Source organism: Crocodylus siamensis, chromosome 12, assembly GCF_052110815.1.
Source record: "Crocodylus siamensis isolate JL-2025a chromosome 12, ASM5211081v1, whole genome shotgun sequence".
Lineage (NCBI taxonomy): Eukaryota > Metazoa > Chordata > Crocodylia > Crocodylidae > Crocodylus > Crocodylus siamensis.
In genome coordinates this window covers 2,324,133-2,343,219 of record NC_143406.1, presented here as the reverse complement: position 1 = coordinate 2,343,219, position 19,087 = coordinate 2,324,133, and the positions used below count along the sequence as shown (strand labels likewise).

Here is a 19,087-nt window from a genome sequence, read left to right as displayed (position 1 = left end):
GTCCCCGGGGGCTTTGGAGGCGCAGCCAGCTGGCTGGAGCCGAGCTGCAGCCTCCAGCAGCCATCGCGCTTCCTTCAGATCTCGGCTGTCCTGACTCCAGGGAAACCTGCTGTCAGAGCTGAGACATAGCAGCAGAAATTCCCCACGCCGTCCGGGATTCGAACCCACAACCCACCATTACCAGCACCCAAACCGGGGGGTTCGGCCTGCCCCTTGGGCTGTCAAACAGTCACACAGCTCTATGAGGAAGCCCCTCTGGGGTGATACCAGCCCCGCAGATCTGGACAAGGGTGGTGTTAGGATCCTGGGTTCGAATCCCGATCGGTTAGAGCCTGAGGGGTGAGACACGGGGCATGGGTCCAAGGTCCGCTGCAACCACGAGACCCTGCCGGGTGGCGGTGCTGATGGGGTGATGCCGTGGCCCGTCTCCCCGCGCTGCGCGTTGCTCTAGGTACCAGGCATTTGTGGGCCGACAGAGCCGCCGGGTGTGACGGTGTCCTGCCGCTTCCACCCCTTTCGCTGCTGGGCCAGGCCCTGCGTACGCAGCACAGACCTCTGGACACCTGTGGCACCCCACTGGCGGGCAGCGGGGGTGCTGGGGGCAGCCGGCACATCCGGGGCTCTGGTTTAGAGCCAGGAGAAGGCCAGGAAGAGCCATCCTGATGCCCTTGCCCCAGTGGAGAGCTCCTGCCTTTTTCCTCCTGAAAAGCCTGGGCGCAGCTACAGCGTCCTCTGGCTCCGGAGACCCCGGGAGCTGCCTGAGGGCCCATCCCCTGCCTCTTAGAAGCGAGGGACCGGGGAGGGGCTGATGCCACATCCTCTGCCCGCAGGTTCGTGGGGTACCCCGGGCAGTACGGCAAGCTACTCGGCATGCGCAATGAGGATGTGAGTACCATAGTGGGGCCCTTGTGCTGCATTAACGTGCCAGAGCAGAGACTGGGGCTGCTTCTGCTCGCTCCCAGCCCGCAGCACGTGCTCCTGCTCCCTCCTGTTTGCAGCCGGTCGGGGGGGGACGGACGGGCACAGGGATCCAGGAGCCCTGGGGCTCCCCCGGGAGGGGCAGGGCTGGGGGTACTACAGGGTAGCCCCTCTCTTGTCTCCTGTTTGCATGCCACAGTGCGGCCCCGGCGGCTGCCTCATCGAGCTGGCGCAGCAGCTCTTCATCATCATGGTGGGCAAGCAGATCGTCAGCAACGTCCAGGAGTTCCTCATCCCGTGAGTGCCTGGGGAGGGGGTCCTCGGCGGGTGCAGGGTGCTGAACCGATGGGGCTCCATGCCGTCCCGTGCCTGCCTGGCGCTGTGAGCTGTTTGCGGGTGGGAGGCATGGGCAAGCTGGGGCAGGGGCACCTGCAGACCCCTCTGGCCCGAGGCGCCGGGCCGGCTGGGGGGTAGAGGGAGGCCTGGCACTGGCAGCTGAGGCAGAAGCAGCTGGCAAAATGCCCCTGCTCTCCCTGCAGCAAGCTGAAAGCCTGGAGGCAGAAGCGGAAGCTGGCCAGGGTTCGGGGCTCGCAGATCAGCCAGGAGCCACGGCGCTGGGAGGAGGACTACGAGCTCATTGAGTGCGAGGGGCTCTTCGAGGAGTACCTGGAGATGGGTGAGCAAGAGGTGTGCCCGGCTGGCAGGCAAGGGCTCTCCTGCCTGGACACAGCCCAGCCCGCCCGGGAGACCCCCGACCACGGGTTGGCCCAGCGTCCAGGAGCGAACAGAGGGAGCTTTGTCCCTGCCTCCGGCCAGGCCCACGGGAGGTTGGCTTTGTGGGTGAGGCAGCTTCCCGCCAGCCTCTCCCGGGCGTGGGGCTGGAGCGTCAGGGGTGCTGTCCGTGCCGGGGGGGCCCTGACTGCCTCTGTCCCCGCAGTGCTGCAGTTCGGGTTCATCACCATCTTCGTGGCGGCCTTCCCGCTGGCCCCGCTCTTCGCGCTGCTCAACAACTGGGTGGAGATCCGGCTGGACGCCCAGAAGTTCGTGTGCGAGTACCGGCGCCCCGTGGCCTACCGTGCCCAGCACATCGGCGTCTGGTTCTTCATCCTCGAGGTCCTGGCGCAGATCTCCGTCATCATCAACGTGAGTGCGGGCAGGGCACGGGGTGCTCGGCGCTGCCTGGGCAGGTCTCCCAGTGGCCGGTGCCCTCTGTGGGCATGCCCCGTGGTGGCCCAGGCAGGGAGTGCGTGTGCCCTGACCCCGCGGTCTCCCTCAGGCCTTCCTCATCGCCTTCACCTCGGACTTCCTGCCCCGGCTGCTGTACCAGTACGAGCACGACAGCCAGCTCCGCGGCTACATCAACTTCACCCTGGCTTATGCCCCCCAGAGCTACGTCGCCAGCAATCACACCCTGTGCCGGTGAGAGGCAACACGGGGGGGATGTCATTGCAGGGGCGCAGCCCAGATCTGCTGCTTAGAGAAACCAGGGCTTCGTTCCCCGGGGCCGCCCATCAGGGACCTTCCCTCAGCCCCACGTCCACCCAGCTGAGGCTCTCGGGTGCTGGCAGGGGGTCCCGAATAGGGCACGACGCCACGGCCCGCTCTGAGCTGCTGCCCCGCTCCTCTCTGTGCAGGTACAAAGCCTTCCGCGACACCAGCGGGAGCTACACCCTCTTCTACTGGAAGCTGCTGGCCATCCGCCTGGGCTTCATCATCGCCTTCGAGGTGAGGCCCGCCAGGGGCTGAGCTGCCCAGTCTGTCCTGGTGCCCTTCACCGCGGTGGTAGCTGAGCCCCAAATGGGTGCATTGCTGCAGCACCGCCATAGCGATGCTTCTCCCCATCCATCGGTCCCTCCACTGCTGGGTTTTCTGCACCCCCATCATCGAGCTCCTCAGTCCCCAGGCCCGAGTCGGTCCCTGACCCCTCGCTCCCCCGCAGCACGTGGTCTTCTTCTGCCTGCGCCTCATCGACTGGCTGGTGCCCGACGTCCCCGAGTCGCTGGAGGTGAAGATCAAGCGTGAGCGGTACCTGGCCAAGCAGGCGCTGGCCGACAACCACGACGTGCTGCTGACGGTGAGTCCCGACTCGCCCTCACCAGGTCAGTGCGCCGGGCGCCGCGTGCGTGTGCCTATGTGTCTGCTCGGGTCTGTGTGCCCGGCCAGGGTTAGCACATCACGGGAGGCACACGGGATCCCTCTGCAGGGTCAGACATGGCCCCCGGCCCCTGTACTTCCCACGATGCCAGTCTAGCTATACGCCAGGCCCCTGTACGGCAGCTGCCGGGGTTGGCATCGGTGCCGGAGGAGTGCCGAGCTCCCTTCGGGAGGGTGACTGCATACACAGCCCTGCTGATGCCCCTTGGGCCCGTCCCATACTCCCCACTCCCCCCTGCCGAGCCCTCAGCTCTGCCAGACGTGGCCCTTGCTCTTCATCCCCAGTGGCTCATCTGCCGTCTCCCTGCGGGTTCGGGATCCATGTCTATTAGCAGATCTATTCATCAGTCTATTTGTGGGTGTTGAACAAATAGATTTGTTGAATCTATTTCCTCTGGCACCTCTCACCTCATCACAGTGGGTGCCAGAGAGGGCATTGAAAGGGCATGGATCGGGCTAGAGATCTCCGGTTCAAGGCTCTGCCTCTATAGCATCCCCAGAGATGGGACACCGGGCTCGATGGACCCCACGGCCCTGCTGATGGCAAGGGGATGTCACCAGCTCCAGCCCGAGATCCCTTTCCGGCTTGTCCCAAAGCCCCAGGATCCTTCCATGCCACTCTTGAAAGGGGTGAGCCAGTGACTGGCGGGCACCCCTGCAAGGGGATCAGCCCCGTAGGGCAGCACGTCTGGGCACCACCCCTTTGAGTCCCAGTGGGTTGGTGCTGCTCTGCCTGGCAGCTGCCCCCAGAGCGGCTGTCGCTCATGGGATGCCTGGATCTCATCTCCCACTCTTCGTTCCTTTCCACCCTGCTTAGATGTGCATCACGTCCGCTGCACGTGCACATGCGTGTGCGTACGATCCGTGTCCAGAGCTGTGTCCCAGAGCGGGGGACCAGCACAGCAGGTGCACTCTTGTCCCCGAGGCGGGCACTGAGGCACCCTTGTGCCTGCCCGTCTGTCTCCGTGCCCGGAGGAGGCAGCGTGGCCTCTCTCAGCTCTGCCCCAGGCGACAGCCACCCCCTCCTCCAAAATCCCATCTGGGCAAACCGAAATCCAGCCCTGGCTTTCCCTGCAGCTGACCCCAGGGTGGGGGGGAATTAGCCACTGGGGCAAGCGGGCCTGGATCTCTCTGCCCACCCAGAGTGGACCGTGGGTGGCGGGAGGATGCTGGGCACAGGGTGCAGCTCCCGTGGCTGTGTCTCGTGGCGTGCTGTGTGTGTGCTGTACATGTGTGTGCTCGTGGTGCTCATGTCTTCCACTGTCTTCACCCGGGACAGCAGGACCGTGTGGTGGCCCTGTGGTAAGTGTCCCCATCCCTACACGCTTCCCCACGCCTCCATCCATGGCACATGGGACCACGTCACTGGCATTCTCCAGGGGGTCCTGGCAGCCTGGTTAATTTTGGGATAGCTTCAGCCACAGGGTCAGCATGTGACCCCCTCCTCCCTCGGTCCACAGGGGCTGGGGGCAGGCAAGGGCTGGCGTACATTTGCCTCTTGGGCAGGTGGAAGGAGCCAGGCTGAGGCCCCCCAGCAGCAGGCCGTGCTGTCCGCTGCATCCCACTGGCGTGATGGGGGATAGCCACATCCCTGGGGGGTTGCAGGGGTCTGCACCAGCTGCCCTTGGCGCGCGGGCGCCGCTGGGCTCAGTCTGCACGGAGCTAGGTCGGCTCTGGGCTTCCTGAAATCTCCTACGTAGACAGGCGAGGCCAGAGCCAAGGGCACAGCTCAGCTCCCCGCTGCCAGCTGCACCCCGGGGCCGAGCCTGGCTCCTAGGGGCAGGGTCTGGGGAGAGACGGCCGTGGGCAGGGAGGCTGCCGGGTGCACCCAGGCTTTCCAAGGGGTAGGAGAGCTGAAGCCCAGAGAGGAACAGGTCCAGTGTGAGCTACTGCACCGCCGGAGCCGTGCTGGCCCCGCTCCTGCGGGGAATTGGGCTGATTTGGGCCCGATTCTGGTGCTGATTCTGGGAGCACGCTGGGTCCTGGCTCTGGGGACGGGGACAGGCAGTCCCGGGGGATGAACGCTAACCCGGGTGCTCCGTCTCCTCCCCACGCAGCAAGCAGCCTTTCACCCAGCAGCATGACCTAGCCGCCAGGCCGGGGCGGCTGCTGGAAGGGAAGGCAGAGACGGCTCGGAGCGGCCCCCCACCCGCCCCCCTCATCGCCCGGCCTCGGAGACGGCGCGAGGATCGGGCAGGGCCGCCATGGTCCTGCCCACGCTCCACTGAGGGCCTGCTGCCTCCGTGGGCAGAGGCCAGAGACTCCTGCTCGGGCTGGGTGGACATGGGGAGGCAGGGCTGGAGCCAGCCCAGCGTGTCGCTCCGGAGCAGGAGCTCCCCGCTTCACCCCGCTCTGTGTCCGGCTGCAGCAGGGGTCGAAGGACCCAGCTCATCCCCTCCGGCCCCCCGGAGACCTGTGCACGCAGCCGAGAGTCGGGACTCGGGTGGACCGAGCCCAGGGCCCTTCTCAGGCTCTTTCCCAGTTGCTGCCGCGTGAGCCAGAGGCAAGCGACCCCCCTGCAAGACCCGCAGCCACCTCGCAGCATGTCGGGGGCTGCTCCAGGCCCCTCGCCGGGGCTGCCAGCCGGCGGTGAGAGCACGAGCGCAGAAGCCAGCGCCATCGTCGCCTGGATCTCCTCCTCCCTCCATCCCGACGGGGGGCACTCTCCCCCGACATAACAGCCCCCCGCACCGCTGCCACCGCCGCTGCTTCTGGACCTGGTCTTTGCGCTTCACGCTCAGGACCCCGCGGGGGCTGTGCGCCGCCCAGCCGTGCGCTGCGTGTGTGGGCGTCCAATACACTCGGCATGAGCCCACGGCAGCCGTGTGTGCATGCGTGTGCGTGTCCGGGGGGGCAGGGACGCCAATGCGGGGCTGGGCGCTTGCAGGATGGGACCGAGGGGAGCACTGGGCCGGGAAGCAGGAGATCTGCATCGTCCCTGTGCCTCAGCGTCCCCTGGTTGGAGGCAGCCTGGAAAAGGGCCCAGACGGCAGCTCCCCGCCAGAGCAGCCTTCAGCCGTGGGTGGACCCGGCGCCCGCCCGGGGAGTTGCAGGCTGAGTCACAGCCCGGCCCCGGAGGCCACGGGCACAGCCGAGCCGGCCGCGGAGCTCCCCGAGGCTGCAAGGGGCCCAGCTGCCGGCTTTGGGCGCCCTCCAGCTGCGCCGCCCGCGGGCAACCCTTGCTCAGCGCCTGCGTCCGAGCTCCTTGCCGGGGGCCGCGTGCCCCCGCCGTCGGCTCTGCGCTTCGGAGCGGCCCCCCCCCGGCATTTACGGGCCTGCATAAATGACGGGGGGGAGGTCTGCACGCGCCGCGCCAGCCCAGTTACGCCTCGCCGTCGTCGCTTGGCCCTCGGTGCCATCTCTGCACTTGCCCCGTCCCTGGGTCACGCCGGGGTGGGGGGTCCTGGCGGGGAGATGCCAGCCCACCCCAGGAGCACGCAGGCAGGGACCCCAGCGGGCGAGTTCCCCGGTGCCCCGGCCGTCACCTCTGCGGGTCCCTCCTACGGTTCCCCTGGGATGCGACCCCATACCCAGGGAGCACCGCCACCTCCTGCCCACGTGCCCCCGTCCCCATCGCCAGCCTACGGCCCCACATCTCGGAGCGGCGAAGCGGGAGGCCCTTCCCCGAGCCGCGCCTGCCAGCGGGCTGATTTATCTGCTGGGATCTGACATAATTAAAGGCCGCCGGAGGGGGTGGATAATGAGGGGCATGCCAGGCAGGTGGGGTGGGAGGGGGACAGGACGCTGCTTGTGAGCAGGCCCGGGGTGCGCTGCCTCCGAAACTCCCCCCCGGCCTTGAACTTGTGTTGACAGCACAGCAGCAGCGAGGGGGGCTTTTTCCTTCCTTTTTCCCTCCTCCTTTCGGCTTTCCGGGAGCGGGCTCTGCTCCCACTCGCTGCTCCGGGCATGCAGGTGGGAAGCCTTTCCCCCCGCTGCCTCGGGCGCCCACGCAGGTCCGGCCCTGCCAGCTCCCACCTGCTGCAACCCCCTCCGCCATGCGCACCCGCGGCCCGTGCCCACCCCCACGGCGCCTGGGCCACAGCCTCTCCCCCCCGCTGCGCCCTTTGCCGTTCGTATCCTTCCTCCAGCCGTGCAACTGGCTGCTTTGGCCCAGGGCCCCCAGCCCCCCGCACGAAGCACCTCCGCCAAACAGCTGGCTGCAAAATACAGCTCCCGGGCACGCTGCCGGCCCGAAGGTCCAGAGTTAACACCCCGGGCAGGGTTTGGGCTTTGGATGAGGTGTCTGCAGGCAGACGGGGGGTCTGTGCCAATGCTTTCGTGCCTCGGAAATGGCTGGACGTGCAACAGCTGGGCCCGTGGGCTGTGAGCAGGCCCCGGGGACGCCCAGGCCCTGGCCTGCCCCGCGCCTCCGCCTCCCGCTCTCCCCGTCCAAGCCCGGCCGGGAGGACAGGGCCGCTATTGTCTGGCTCGGCGGCTCCCTCTCCACCTCTGGCACCTTCCCCACGCGTCTCCCGACCAGACGAACCTGTTTTCGCTGCTGCGAAGGCACGTCCCTGGGGAAGCGGGAGGGTGGGGCGGGCGGCAGAGGAGAAGCCAGCGGGCAAGTCAGCACAGCACCGCGCCCCTCGAGCCCCTTCGTCCCCCCTTCTCCTCCTCCTCCCTCCGCCGCCCGTGCAGCCGGCGCACAGACGAGGGATTCATACACGCCCGCCCGCGCCGCGCCGCGCCGGCCTGGGGCTACCGGAGGCAGCTCCGGCTCGGGCAGCTCCAGCAGGTGCCGGAGATGAAGCGAAGAAGTCCCCGGGCGGCGGGGGAGAAGCGGGGCAGCGCCAAGCGGAGGCACGGCCGCTGAGGCCTCCCGGGCCCGGCAGCGCCGGGCAGCGGGGCTTCGTGTCGGCGGGCGCCGAGGCAGGAGGCATGGGACGCCTCCCCGGAGCTGCAGCTGCCGCCGGCGCCGCGCACCGGCGTGCCAATGAGGTACCTCCCGTCCGGCCTTCCCTCTCGCCTGCGTCTGCCTTTGTTCTGGGTGGCACGGGGCAAGAGGCCAGGGGTAGGCCCCCGAGGGCCAGGATCGTGCCCAGCCACCCTGGGGCCCAGAAGGCGTCTCCTGGGCTCAGGGAGCTGAGGTGCAAAGGCTGTTCCCGGGATCCCACTGCCCCCACCACGCGTGGGGCCGTGTCCAGGCCCATGAGCTCAGCGCGGGGGCAAGGGGACAGCCCGCCTGGCGGAGGGAGGTTCGGTAGGCATGTTCGTCCCCCCCCAGCCAAGCCCCCGTCCCCCGCGGCGCTGAGCTGAGCGCGATCTGGTCGCGGCAGATCCCTCGGCGCGACTCCCAGGAGAGAGGGAGAAGCCCCGGGGCCTTGGCCGAATGCCCGCTAGGTAACCGCGTGGCCTCCCTCCTTGCTCCCTCCTCCTCCGCGGGGCGGCCTTTGTCCTGGGGAGCTTGCTGCCTGCAGCGGGGTGGCTGGGGTGCTGCGCCCCACAACCAGCATCCGAAGCCTCCTCCGGGACTCGTGGCTCCGGTTCCCGTGCAGACGGGGCTCCGGGCTCCGTGGGTGCCATCCCTGGTTCCCTGCCGAGGCAGGAGGGGTTGGCTGGGGAGGCAGCAGGGCCTGTGGCCCCGTGATTGCTGGGACCCAGGTGTCCTGCCCCCCAGCTGCTGCTCTCATGCCTGGGTCTGGCCCCGGCTGCCGAAGCCAGGGGGTCTTTCTGGGGTGGGATTTGCTGCCCTTCCCCAAGTCCTGTTCCAAGCCCCCCCAGCTCTCCCGGCTCCAAGTCTCCGCTCCGGGATTTCCCTGGGATCCGCTCCTGCCAGCTGCATCCAGGCCGGAGGGGCTTTGTCCCCTTGCATCCCCTCCTGGGGAGGAGAAGCACCAGGCCTGGAGCAGGGGCGAGGGAGGGACACCATTAGGCTGGGAGCTTTCCCTCCCAGACGGCACCCACGACAGTGCCCGCTACAGCCCCCCGGGTCAATGGACACTCGTTCACCCCCGTTGACTGTCTGGAGCTTCCTTAATGCCCAGCGTTGCATGACGGTACTTAGCACCCTCCACGGCGAAACCCTAACTCTGCCCCTTGCTCTGGCAGAAGCCACCGGGAATGGACAACCAAAGCTGACTCCATAATGCAGTCCACACCCATTTGCAGCAGCACCTGATATGAGCAACAACCTCGTCCCAGCACCGCTCGATATGACCTTTCCCCAGCAACCTACCCTCCCCACTCCCAACTCTTTCCCTACTCGGCGCTTCCCATAACAGCAACAGCTGCTTAGGAGCAACAGGGCCCCCAGGCGCCGACGTGTTGCTCCTAACGAGCGTGTCGGGGGTAATTAGACCCAAGACAACAAGGCCGAGGTATGTGCCATATTTGCATTGTGCGCCACTGCTCTGAAATCCGGCCTGGCTCTGCCTCGCAGCCAGCGCAGGGAGGGTTTCTCCCAGCCGCCGAGCCAGAGAAGGGCAGCGTGCTGGGATTGTAACCCAGAGTCGGGCTCCGCGGCGCCCGGGGCCCCCTTCCCATTTGCTGGTTAGCCCATGACTTGCCACGAGGGTTGCGCTTGAATTTGCCAGTTGTTGGGGCGGCAGCGGTCGGAAAAAGCATCGTCTGCATTTGGGGACCATTTGAGACCCCCTTGAAGCACTGCCAGCAGTTTGGGGATGTTATAAGGTTTTGCAGTGTGGGGCATTTCTTTCCCCACCCATTTTCCCCCGGGAGCTACAGTGCGCCGGGGGTGACGGGGCCAGTGCGAGCCCTCGGTGCTGATAAGCCGGCCATAAGACACTGAACTTTGTTTTCCGGATTTATTGTTCCTCTGAAACACGAGTTACTGTTTAACCAAGGAGCTCCTCCGTGCCAGCTCTTCAAGCAGGACGGTGTGGAGCTAGGCCACCTTCCCCAGTGCTCAGTGAAGCCCCATTGCTCGGGCCAACGCTGGTAGTGACCCCGCCTACGGATCTCCCTCGAGAAGCAACGCGCCGGGATGGCTTTGCCATGGGCCACAGTCCTTCACCCTTCTTGGGTTTCCTAGATGCCTCCAGGTGGGTTTGAGAGCACTCGGCAAGGTCGGCTCTCAGGCCAACGGCTTGCACAGAGAGCAGCCGGCACATGCGCCCTGGCCCCTCACCGGGTGTTGACTCTGAGCCCTAATGATGGCAGCCCTGCAGGGCTGCCAAGAGCAGGCGCCATGTGCACGGCACGTGGGTCGTCTCAAGAGGAGGCTGATTTCAACTCGGCTCTGATTTCTGATGCTTTCTTCCTTCGTTCCCCTTGGCCCCCGGGTCACAGTCACCTTCCTGCAAAGGGCAACGGGTGCCAGCGTCACCTGAGACCAACTCAGCAGGCAGCGAGGCGCGAGGGGTAAGATTCAAGCCCTGGGGGAAAACCCCAGCATCCCCGGGCCCCTCACACCGCTCCCCGCCAGGGGAGACAGATGCCACAGATCCCGTCCCCGCAGCCATCTCGGTGCCACCCTGCAGCTGTTTGCAAGCCCGTGCGCCCGTGATTTCCAGGACAGGAGTCTTGGTTTTAACTGCAGCAGAGCTGTTGCTCTGGGCAAGTCTTTGCTGCCGGCTGGAGGGATCTTCTTCCTTCCCAGTGTCTCTGCATGCAGACAGCCCGGGGAGGGTGAAGCCCACAGCCAAACGGTGCCCAGCTGCTGCCACCCTTGCCAGCGGGTCGAGCGGAGGTGGCAGCCAGCTTCCTGGTCTTGATCTTGATACAGGGCTGGGCTCCTTGGGCAGAGGGACGGCGAGAGGGGCAATTGCAGCCTCTCTCTGCTTGTACCCGCTTTGAGCGGGAGCGGGTGGTGCCGCGCAGGGCAGAAATGGAGAGGGGCCGAGTGTGACCTGGCAGCCAGGACGCCTGCGTCCTTCCGAACAGGATCAATCCGGACCCAGTCCGGAGGGGAGCTGGCCCCTTTGGCGCCGTCCGGGGGCACTGGCTTGGTCCTCCCGGGACCTGCATCCAGCCACCTCCTGGAAACATTTCCCTTCTGATCTGGGCAGGAGACGTTCTCTGGGGTTTTGGCGGCTCTGAGGTTTCGCGATCGGGGCTTCAGAGCAAAGCGGCCGGGAGACCAGCCCATGCTGGGTGGTTCAGCGGCTGGCACTGTTCCCGTTGAACTGAAGGCTGGCAGGGTCTCTCCAGCTGTCAGTGGGAGGGAAAATAACCTGTGGGTCATGACAAAGCAGATTGCAGGGGAAGTTGGGGTCATTAGCTCCATTTTGCAGATGGGAAAACTGAGGCCCAAGGGCTCTGGGTGGACTTACCCCAGCTGGCGGTCCGTCCCCGTGTCTGTCTACCAGACCCCGGGTGCAGGGAGCAGATAAAGCCGAGCCATTGTACGTGTCCAGTCCCCGGCCAGCTCATCAGCTCCCACCGCGCCGCGAACGGCCATCGAGCCGCGAAAGCAAACACGGCTCCGGGTCACGCACGGGCACGGATGAATGGGATCCTTTGTGCGCGGGGAACCACCCTGGCAGCCGGAGCAGGGCTTCCCCGCGGCAGCCGGCTCCGTGGTGGCAGTCGCTGCAGGGAGGCTTCGCTCCCTCGGGCCCGGCTGCTCCGGGTGACGCCCGGGTTTCCAGGCCGCGGGAAGGAGGCAGCTGGGCTGCATCGTCGCCCGCCGGGGCAGGGAGAAGTGAAGGGGCTTCTTTCTCCCAGGCACGTGGCCCAGACGGCCCCTGGGGTGGCCAAAGCCTCGTGGCCCGCCACCGCGGTGGCTTCCTCCGGTCGCCGAGCCATCGTGCCCCGTCCCTGATGCATGCCTTGCTGTGTCTCCCCCCTCCAGGTTTGAGGCCCGGCCTTGCCCTTGGGGATGGACTACCGCCCCCGGCCTGACTTCCAGCCGCACTTGACCTCAGCGCCGTACCGTCACGCCAGCGAGGGCATGGGGGTCCTCACCGTGGGCGAGCCCCAGGGCCCGGCCAGGCACCACGTGGCCGTCTGCAAGCAGGAGAGCTTGTCCTTCGTGGAGCTGCCCGCCCTCCAGCCGCCGGCTCCAGGGGACCGCGGCCTGTTCCAGAGCTCCTCCGAGGATCGGGGCCCAGAGAGCCCCCCGCCGTGCCCCGAAGGCTGGCCCCCCGCCCCGCAGGGCTACCTGGACTTCTGCCACGGGACGGGCTGGATCCCGGACGCCTGGGTCGCCTCTGGAAGCTGTGCCGGGGGCGGGGGCGCGCAGCCCGGGTCGGCAGGGCTCTGCGCCCCGCAGGGCCGGCAGGTGCAGGGGAAGGCGGACAGCTGGCCCCACGGCCGCCCCCCCGAGGCGTCCGACTCGCCCCCCTCGTCGTTCAGCGACTCCTCTCTCCACGAGCTCCTCGGCGGGCCGGCCGCCCGGCGGCGAGGGTCCCAGGGGACAGGCAAGGAGAAGCTGGCCTGTGAGTACTCCCCACAGGGGACTCGCCTGGTACGAGACCCAGCTACGGTTGTTCTCCGTGCACGGAGAACCCGGCAGCCCGCGGCCCAGAGGCAGCCGGGGAGCGCCCCACGCGGAGCCCGCTCGTGTAGCGGGAGGTTGTTGGAGGAGGACAGGCCACGACCTGGGCCTGGACCTGGCTCAGCTCCCTTGGCAGCTCTGCCACTGCCCCCCAGTGCGACCTTGGGCACATCACTTAGCCTTCCAGGGTTTTTAGCTCTGGGATGCACCTCTTGCTGGAACGCGCATGTGCAAAGAGCGGTGTGGTGAGGCACGGGGGGGAAGAAAGCTTTGCAGTGGCGAGTCTGGAGGCCATTGGCTGCATCTGTGCCTCAGTTTCCCCATCTGTAACCTGCAGGCCTACCTCACGAGAGCATGGAGTGTGCGACACTCTCCCTGCCTGAGTCGCACCTCCCTCCCCCAGCTTGAGCGTGTTGCATGCGTTCATCCAGGAGCGGGAAGCAGCCTCCTGCGGCTGAAGCCCCATCCCACGGCGCCCTCCCTGCCCCGCGCTTCCCTCCAGTGCAGCTGACCGTCTCCCCCTTCCTTGCAGGGAGGAAAATCCGGGTCTACTCCCCGGACAGCCCCAGCGACAGCATCCCCAGCCTGGAGGGGGACAGGCGATTCCCGTGCCCCGAGGCCACGCGGCCCGCAGGGGAGCTCACGCTGGGGGAGATGGCGCTGCGGGCGCTGGGGCCGGCTCCGGATGGGTACCCCCGCGAGGTGCCCGAGACGCTGGACCTGGCGCTGCCCCCGCACGCGGGCGGCCAGAGCGCCAAGGCCTCGGCGGATCAGGAGAGGCGACGCTTCTCCGCCTCGGAGCTCGTGAACCGGCTGCAGCTGTCTCAGCGCCGCGGCACCTTCGCCCTCAAGCTGGGCAAGTCCCTGTCCGCCCGCGGCGCTGCCAAGGAGAAAGGAGCTGGGGCAAGCCAGGAAGGTACTGGGGTTTTCGCACTGGTCACACTGGTGCGGTTGGCTCGGAGCTGTTGATTGCCTGCGAGTTCGCGTCCTTCCTTGCTTGGGCCCTCCGTCCTACTCCTGTGGCTCTCGGGAGAGTGTGGTCTCCGCACCTAGCCCAAATGCCCGTGGCCCTGCCGCCTGTCTTTGGTGGGGAACCCACTCTGCCACGCAGCGGGTCGCTTCTCCCCTTCCCCGTAGCCGGCAGGGCCCGCTGGCTTGGCGAGCAAGGCGCTCGGACGCAAGGCAGGCGAGGGGTTGCGGGTGCGAGTGGTGCCCATCTCTGCACAGGTGCATTGTGGGCTTTTCCCTTGTGCACCGAGACGGGGACCGCGGTGCCCCTCGCAGGGGAGGAAGGCACCGGCTCAGGGACCGTGCAAACCTGCTCCCGCTCGTTGCAGGGAAACTGGGAGGAAGGGAGCGGAGCTGCGGCGCCGACGAGCATCCGCCCCCAGCCAGCGACGGCGGGCCCAGGTACAGGCCGGTGGCTCTCCTCTGGATGCGGGAGACGCGGGGCCATGACACCCGGGCGTGGGGTCACCTGGGCAGGGGCAGGTCTAAGCCCTCATGCCTGGCCGGGGCCTCTCCCCTTCTCTCCAGGGCCAAGGCGGAGCAGGAGGCCCCCGGGGGGGCCGCGCTGAAGCACGAGAGGCGGCAGTCCCGGTTCCTCCTGAACTGTAAGCAGCCGCGGTCCCGCCCCAGGCCTCGGCCCCTGCGGCCCGGGCAAGGGCAGGGCCCGGGGGCCTAGAGAGGAGAGCCAGTGCCCCGCCACGCCGTGCTGGAGGGCACGGCCCACGGCCCTCCTGCCCCCGGAGACGGGCTGTGCACCCATCTCCCCATGGCCTGGGCAGGCACGGGCCTCCTACCCTGGGTGCTGGGGCGGAGGGCACCCTTCTGCCGGTGCCGGTGCCGGCGCGGGAGCCCTGAATCCCGCCCCGCCGCCCCGCAGCCATCCTGTACCAGGAGTACAGCGCCGTGGCCATCGACCGGGAGATCCAGCGGCAGAAGCGGGAGGACGCGCTGGCGGAGGAGGAGGACGAGGCGCTGGCGCCGCCCAAGACCAACCTGTCTCCCAGCAGCTCCTTCCGCTCGCAGCGCGCGTCCCGCGGCTCCACCTTCTCGCTGTGGCAGGACATCCCGGACGTGCGGAGCAGCGGGGTCCTCGGCACCATCAGCCTCCAGGAGTGCAAGCTGCAGGAGGTGGGCGCTCAGCCCGCTGGCACGGACCGGGCATCGCCCTCCCCGCGGCGATGGGGGCTGGCACGAGGCAGCTGCTCGGTCCCCTGGCATCTCTCGCCAGGCGTAGCGGGGGGCGATGCCGGTGGCACGCGGCCATCCCCACCCTGATGCCCGTCCCCAACTCAGGGCCTCTGCCCCCCGCCCCCGCAGGCCAAGTTTGAGCTGATCACCTCGGAGGCCTCGTACATCCACAGCCTGTCCATCGCGGTGGACCACTTCATGAACTCCCGGGAGCTGAACGAGTGCCTGGGGCCCCAGGAGAAGCAGTGGCTCTTCTCCAAGCTGCCCGAGGTGAAGGACGTCAGCGAAAGGTCAGCTCAGAGGTTGCCCGCTCAAGCCCCGTAGAGACCCTGCCCCCCAAAGGGGCACAGGAGCGGGGCAGGGGGCCGTGCCCGCTCCCCTGAGCCCCCGCACGGTGCCGTGACCCCGGCAGGTTCCTGCTGGAGCTGGAGGAGCGGCTGGAGGAGGACATCCTGCTCTTCGACGTGTGCGACATCGTGCTGCGCCACTGCCCCGCTTTCCGCCGCGTCTACCTGCCCTACGTCACCAACCAGGCCTACCAGGAGCAGACCTACCAGCGCCTGCTGTGCGTGCCCCGCTCGCCACGGGGAGGCGGGGGTGGGGGCACGGGGTCCTCGGGGGGCTCACCCGCCGTCTCCACGGTCCTGTCCCAGCTCCTCGAAGGGAAGCTCTGTGCGGGCACCCCAACATTTCCCCCCGCTGGGAGCACCCCTGGTCTCTGCACCTCCTGGGACCCTCCCAACGCCCTGTCTTTGCAGGCAGGACAATGCCAAGTTCCCAGGCATCCTGGCCAAGCTGGAAGAGGGGCCCGTGTGTCAGCGCCTGCCCCTCACGTCCTTCCTGATCCTGCCCTTCCAGAGAATCATGCGCCTGAAGATGCTGGTGGAGGTGAGCCCTGCCGCGCCGGGCCCCCGGGGGAGGTCTCCTGGGGCACAGAGCAGGGCGGGCAGGGCAGAGGAGGGGAGTGCTGGCCTGGGAAGCGACCTTAGCAGCAATGAGGAGGTGAGAGGATGGATGTGTGCAGGATGGTTTGGACAGGGCTGATCCTGCCTCAGGCAGGGTTAGGCTAGCTGCGGCCACTGGCGCTCCCTTGCAGCCCAAGCTCGCTAGGCTCCCGTGATTTTCAGGCCTTTGGGGCGGTTTTGGGAACAAAACCGTCCGTGTGCAATAGATGAATTGAGAGCTTCGCGCTGCGACAGTGGTGGCTGGGCTCTGGCATCTCCCTAACACTGTGACGGTGCAAAGCGATGGGGGAAATCAGAGCCTGGATCAGAGCGGGTCTCGCCGGGCGAAGGTGGGGCTGGGTGCGCGGGCGGGATGTCCCCTCACGGGCGCGTGCCGGCCGGATCCCACGCACGTTCTGGGCAGCTCAGGTCCCTACGTCCCCTGCTTGCAGAACATCCTGAAACGGACCCTGCAGGGCTCCCGGGATGAGGACACGGCCACCAAAGCCTTCAACGAGCTCAAGAAGGTATGGGGCATGTCCGTGCCAGCCTGGCGGCGAGTCCCTGGGCGCTTGCTCCGGCGCGGTGGGAGGGCACGGCGGAGCGGAGCAGGGCCTGTGGGTGCATCGCTGCATCTCTGGACATGCGGGTGAGACCCCACCAGAGCCTGGGGGAGCTCTAGTTTGCCTTTCTGGAGGCTGGGGTGGGAGACCCCCCGACACCGGCAATCAGGGGACGCCGGGGCAGGTCCGCGGGGGCTGCTGGCCGGATGGGAGCAGTGAGCAGGCCCCTAAGAGACGCGTCTCCCCACAGCTGGTGAAGGAGTGCAACGCCAGTGTCCGCTCCATGAAGAGGACAGAGGAGCTCATTCACCTGAACAAGAAAATCCACTTTGAGAGTAAGGTGAGTGCTGTGAGTATCCCTCCCCCGGGCACAGGGCAGGGAGTGGGGAAAGAGCCGGGCACCTCTTGCAAGGCAGCGACTCCGGGGAGAGCAGCAAGGACCGGGACCTTGCAGAGACCTGCGCTCGGGTACGTCTGTCCCTGCCCCAAGGCGCTGCGCTCAGGTCAGGTATCAGACGGGACCTGCAAGGAACCAGCTTGGGGCAATGGGCACTGCACAAGCTGGCGCGCAGCTCCCAGCTCTCGCTATTCGGCGTCAAGCTCAAGGGCGGCAGGCCCCGAAAGCGCCCACGGCACTGCTGCTTCCCGCTGGCAATCGGCACACGCTGCTCTGAGCTCCCGGGACCCACGGGCCCGATTCCCCACCTCCTCCCTCCCCCCCAGATCTTCCCGCTGATCTCCCAGTCGCGCTGGCTCGTGAAACACGGGGAGCTGGTGGAAGTGGACGTGCCGCTGCTCAGCACGTTCGCCTCCAAGTTCAAGCTGTGCACCCGCACGGTGTACCTGCACCTCTTCAACGACTGTCTCCTGCTGTCCCGACGCAAGGAGTGAGAGCTGGGGCGCGGGTCTGGGTCCCGGGGGGCTGCCGGGGGAGGTGAGACCCTGGCACAAGGCCAAGGGAGCAGAGGGGTGGCAGCGTGGACCAGTCTAGCTCTCTCCGACCTGGCACCCCCACTCGAGTCCCCCGGGACAGGGGGCATCTCGGAGGGCAGGCGCCCATGGGTGCTCGCGGCTGGGGTTATCTCGGGTGCTGGCGATACTCAGCTCTGCCCAGAGGGCCCGGCCGGCTCGGCGCTATCACAGGCACCGAGCGGGCCCTCTCGCTCCTCGCCCGCAGGACGGGGAAGTTTGCCGTGTTCGCTCACGCCAAGATGCCCGAGCTCAAAGTGACCGACCTGAGCAAGAAGCTCCAGGGGATCCCGGGGCAGATCTTCCACCTGCAGCTCTTCGACAGCCAGAGCCTGAAGCACCAGATCCTGCTGCGGGCGCAGACCGAGTGAGTGCCGGGAGACTTTTTTTTTCCTGTTTTTCTTGCACCGGTCCTGGAAGCACTGCGGTACCAGGTCAACGCATGGAGTGCCGGGGAGACTGCACGGTCAGCTGGGCCGGCCCAGATCCCCTAGGCCAGCTCAGCATCCTCATCCCTGGAGGGTTTTGGGTAGGCCTCTGCCCCGACAGCTGAGGGTGGGTACCCCGTGGGTCCCGAGCGCAGCAGAGGTGGTGTCCAGGCCGCCGCTCGGTCCAGTGCTGGAGCGGAGTGGGGCCGTCCGGGAGGGATCTCCGGCGTTCACGGTTAGGTCCTTCAGGGATACTCTCTCCCAGCTGCCACCGTGGCCTGCCGCGGGGCAGGGGCTCTGCTGACCAGCCTCTCCCGCAGGAGCGAGAAGCAGCGATGGATGTCGGCGATGGTGCCCTGCAGCCCCCGGGCGGGCAAGGAGCACGTCACCGAGACCGCAGGTACCTGCCCGCCGCGAGCTGCCCCACTCCCCAGCCGTCGGGGCATCGTCCCGATTGCAGCCCAGCCGCTCTGCTGGGACGGCCCCCGGACCGTCGGTGCGGTCGCGCCGGTCTGCCCCCCCGCTAGCATTACAGTGGGGCACCCCTTGGGGCCCGATCCTGGGGGGTGCCCCGGCCGGCCGCTCACGCCTGCGTCCCGCTCCTAGACAGCGCCCAGGTGCAGTGCGTCAAGGGCTACAAGGCCCAGGAGCACGACGAGCTGACGCTGGAGAAGGCCGACATCCTGGCCGTCAAGACCAGGACCAGCGACGGTGAGGGGCTGCGCACCCCGCTCCCCGCAGCGGCACCCCCGCCCCCCGCCCGGCTAACGCGGGGCCGTCTCTGTCGCGCAGGGTGGATCGAGGCCATCCGCCTGTCGGACGGCGAGCGGGGCTGGGTGCCCAAGGGCCACGTGGAGGAGATCACCAGCCGCAGCGCCCGGCTGCGCAACCTGCGGGAGAGCGACCGCCTCAAGCACGCCACGCGCAAGCTGGAGCAGGGCCAGGCCTGAGCCCCCGGGGCAGGACCCCTCCCCTGGACAGAGACCCGGGGCTGTGCCTGGGGGTCTCCAGCGGCCCCCGGGAACGAGGCCTCTCCTTGCACGGACCTGCCTTCTCCTCCGGCCGCTCTCCTGGAGGGGGACGCGTGGGCACCTCGGGGCCAGATCCTGACCGGGCCCGGGGAGGCACAGCTGCATGGCCGGTGCAGCGGGCATCTCACCTCTGCCCCGACTGCTGGGCGAGGGCTGGGACCGAGCGAAGCCGAGCTCCCCTCATCCAGCAAGGGGCATCTTCAGGCCCCCGCGGCTGTGTGGCTGCAGAGTTTCAAGGGAGCCCAAGGGAGTTAGGTGCCTGGATCCCCTGGAGGGAGGATGGGTCTCAGGGAAGGGCCTGACTCCCTCAGAAAGCCGCAGCATGATCCCTGGGGCCCGTTGTGCCTACTGAGGGCTGGGCCGAGACCGCAAGGACAAGACCCCGGGCATGGGCGTTGCTCCCTGGCGCGGGGGTGCGGGAGCATCGGCCCCGGCAGGGCGGGGAGCTGCAGCCGAGGTGCCAGGCAGGGTCCTGAGGAACCTCTCT

At 67.8% G+C, this 19,087-nt stretch overlaps 2 protein-coding genes across 8 annotated transcripts in view; both read left to right on the top strand.

Moving 5' to 3' along the window:
- The window catches only part of ANO7 (anoctamin 7), a 21,164-nt gene extending 9,234 nt beyond the window's left edge, over nucleotides 1-11,930 (top strand). For 2 of the 5 annotated variants that reach the window (XM_090023459.1, XM_090023460.1), the window contains exons 17-23: nucleotides 831-885; nucleotides 1,118-1,215; nucleotides 1,458-1,594; nucleotides 1,856-2,061; nucleotides 2,195-2,337; nucleotides 2,553-2,643; nucleotides 2,858-5,910. In XM_090023459.1, the coding sequence (XP_089879585.1) occupies nucleotides 831-885; nucleotides 1,118-1,215; nucleotides 1,458-1,594; nucleotides 1,856-2,061; nucleotides 2,195-2,337; nucleotides 2,553-2,643; nucleotides 2,858-3,169 (1,042 nt within the window). In that variant the 3' untranslated portion in view covers nucleotides 3,170-5,910. Of the gene's footprint in view, nucleotides 1-830; nucleotides 886-1,117; nucleotides 1,216-1,457; nucleotides 1,595-1,855; nucleotides 2,062-2,194; nucleotides 2,338-2,552; nucleotides 2,644-2,857; nucleotides 5,911-11,824 lie in introns of those variants that run through there. The other 3 variants (XM_090023464.1, XM_090023461.1, XM_090023463.1) reach the window with 3 other exon arrangements.
- On the top strand, nucleotides 7,629-19,087 carry ARHGEF19 (Rho guanine nucleotide exchange factor 19). Of its 3 annotated transcripts, none has more exons than XM_090023468.1 (17): nucleotides 7,629-8,010; nucleotides 9,121-9,389; nucleotides 11,825-12,410; nucleotides 13,002-13,385; nucleotides 13,807-13,879; nucleotides 14,006-14,082; nucleotides 14,355-14,605; nucleotides 14,795-14,955; nucleotides 15,078-15,230; nucleotides 15,424-15,553; nucleotides 16,062-16,136; nucleotides 16,423-16,512; nucleotides 16,896-17,059; nucleotides 17,350-17,508; nucleotides 17,890-17,969; nucleotides 18,176-18,280; nucleotides 18,362-19,086. In XM_090023468.1, exons 3-17 carry the CDS (start codon nucleotides 11,852-11,854, stop codon nucleotides 18,517-18,519), a joined length of 2,619 nt encoding a protein of 872 aa, XP_089879594.1. In that variant the 5' UTR covers nucleotides 7,629-8,010; nucleotides 9,121-9,389; nucleotides 11,825-11,851; the 3' UTR covers nucleotides 18,520-19,086. The 3 variants fall into 3 exon arrangements, with proteins under 3 accessions (XP_089879594.1, XP_089879593.1, XP_089879595.1); XM_090023469.1 differs by lacking the exons at nucleotides 7,629-8,010; nucleotides 9,121-9,389 and adding exons at nucleotides 9,876-10,073; nucleotides 10,321-10,392 and having other exon boundaries at nucleotides 18,362-19,087; XM_090023467.1 differs by lacking the exon at nucleotides 9,121-9,389 and having other exon boundaries at nucleotides 7,630-8,010.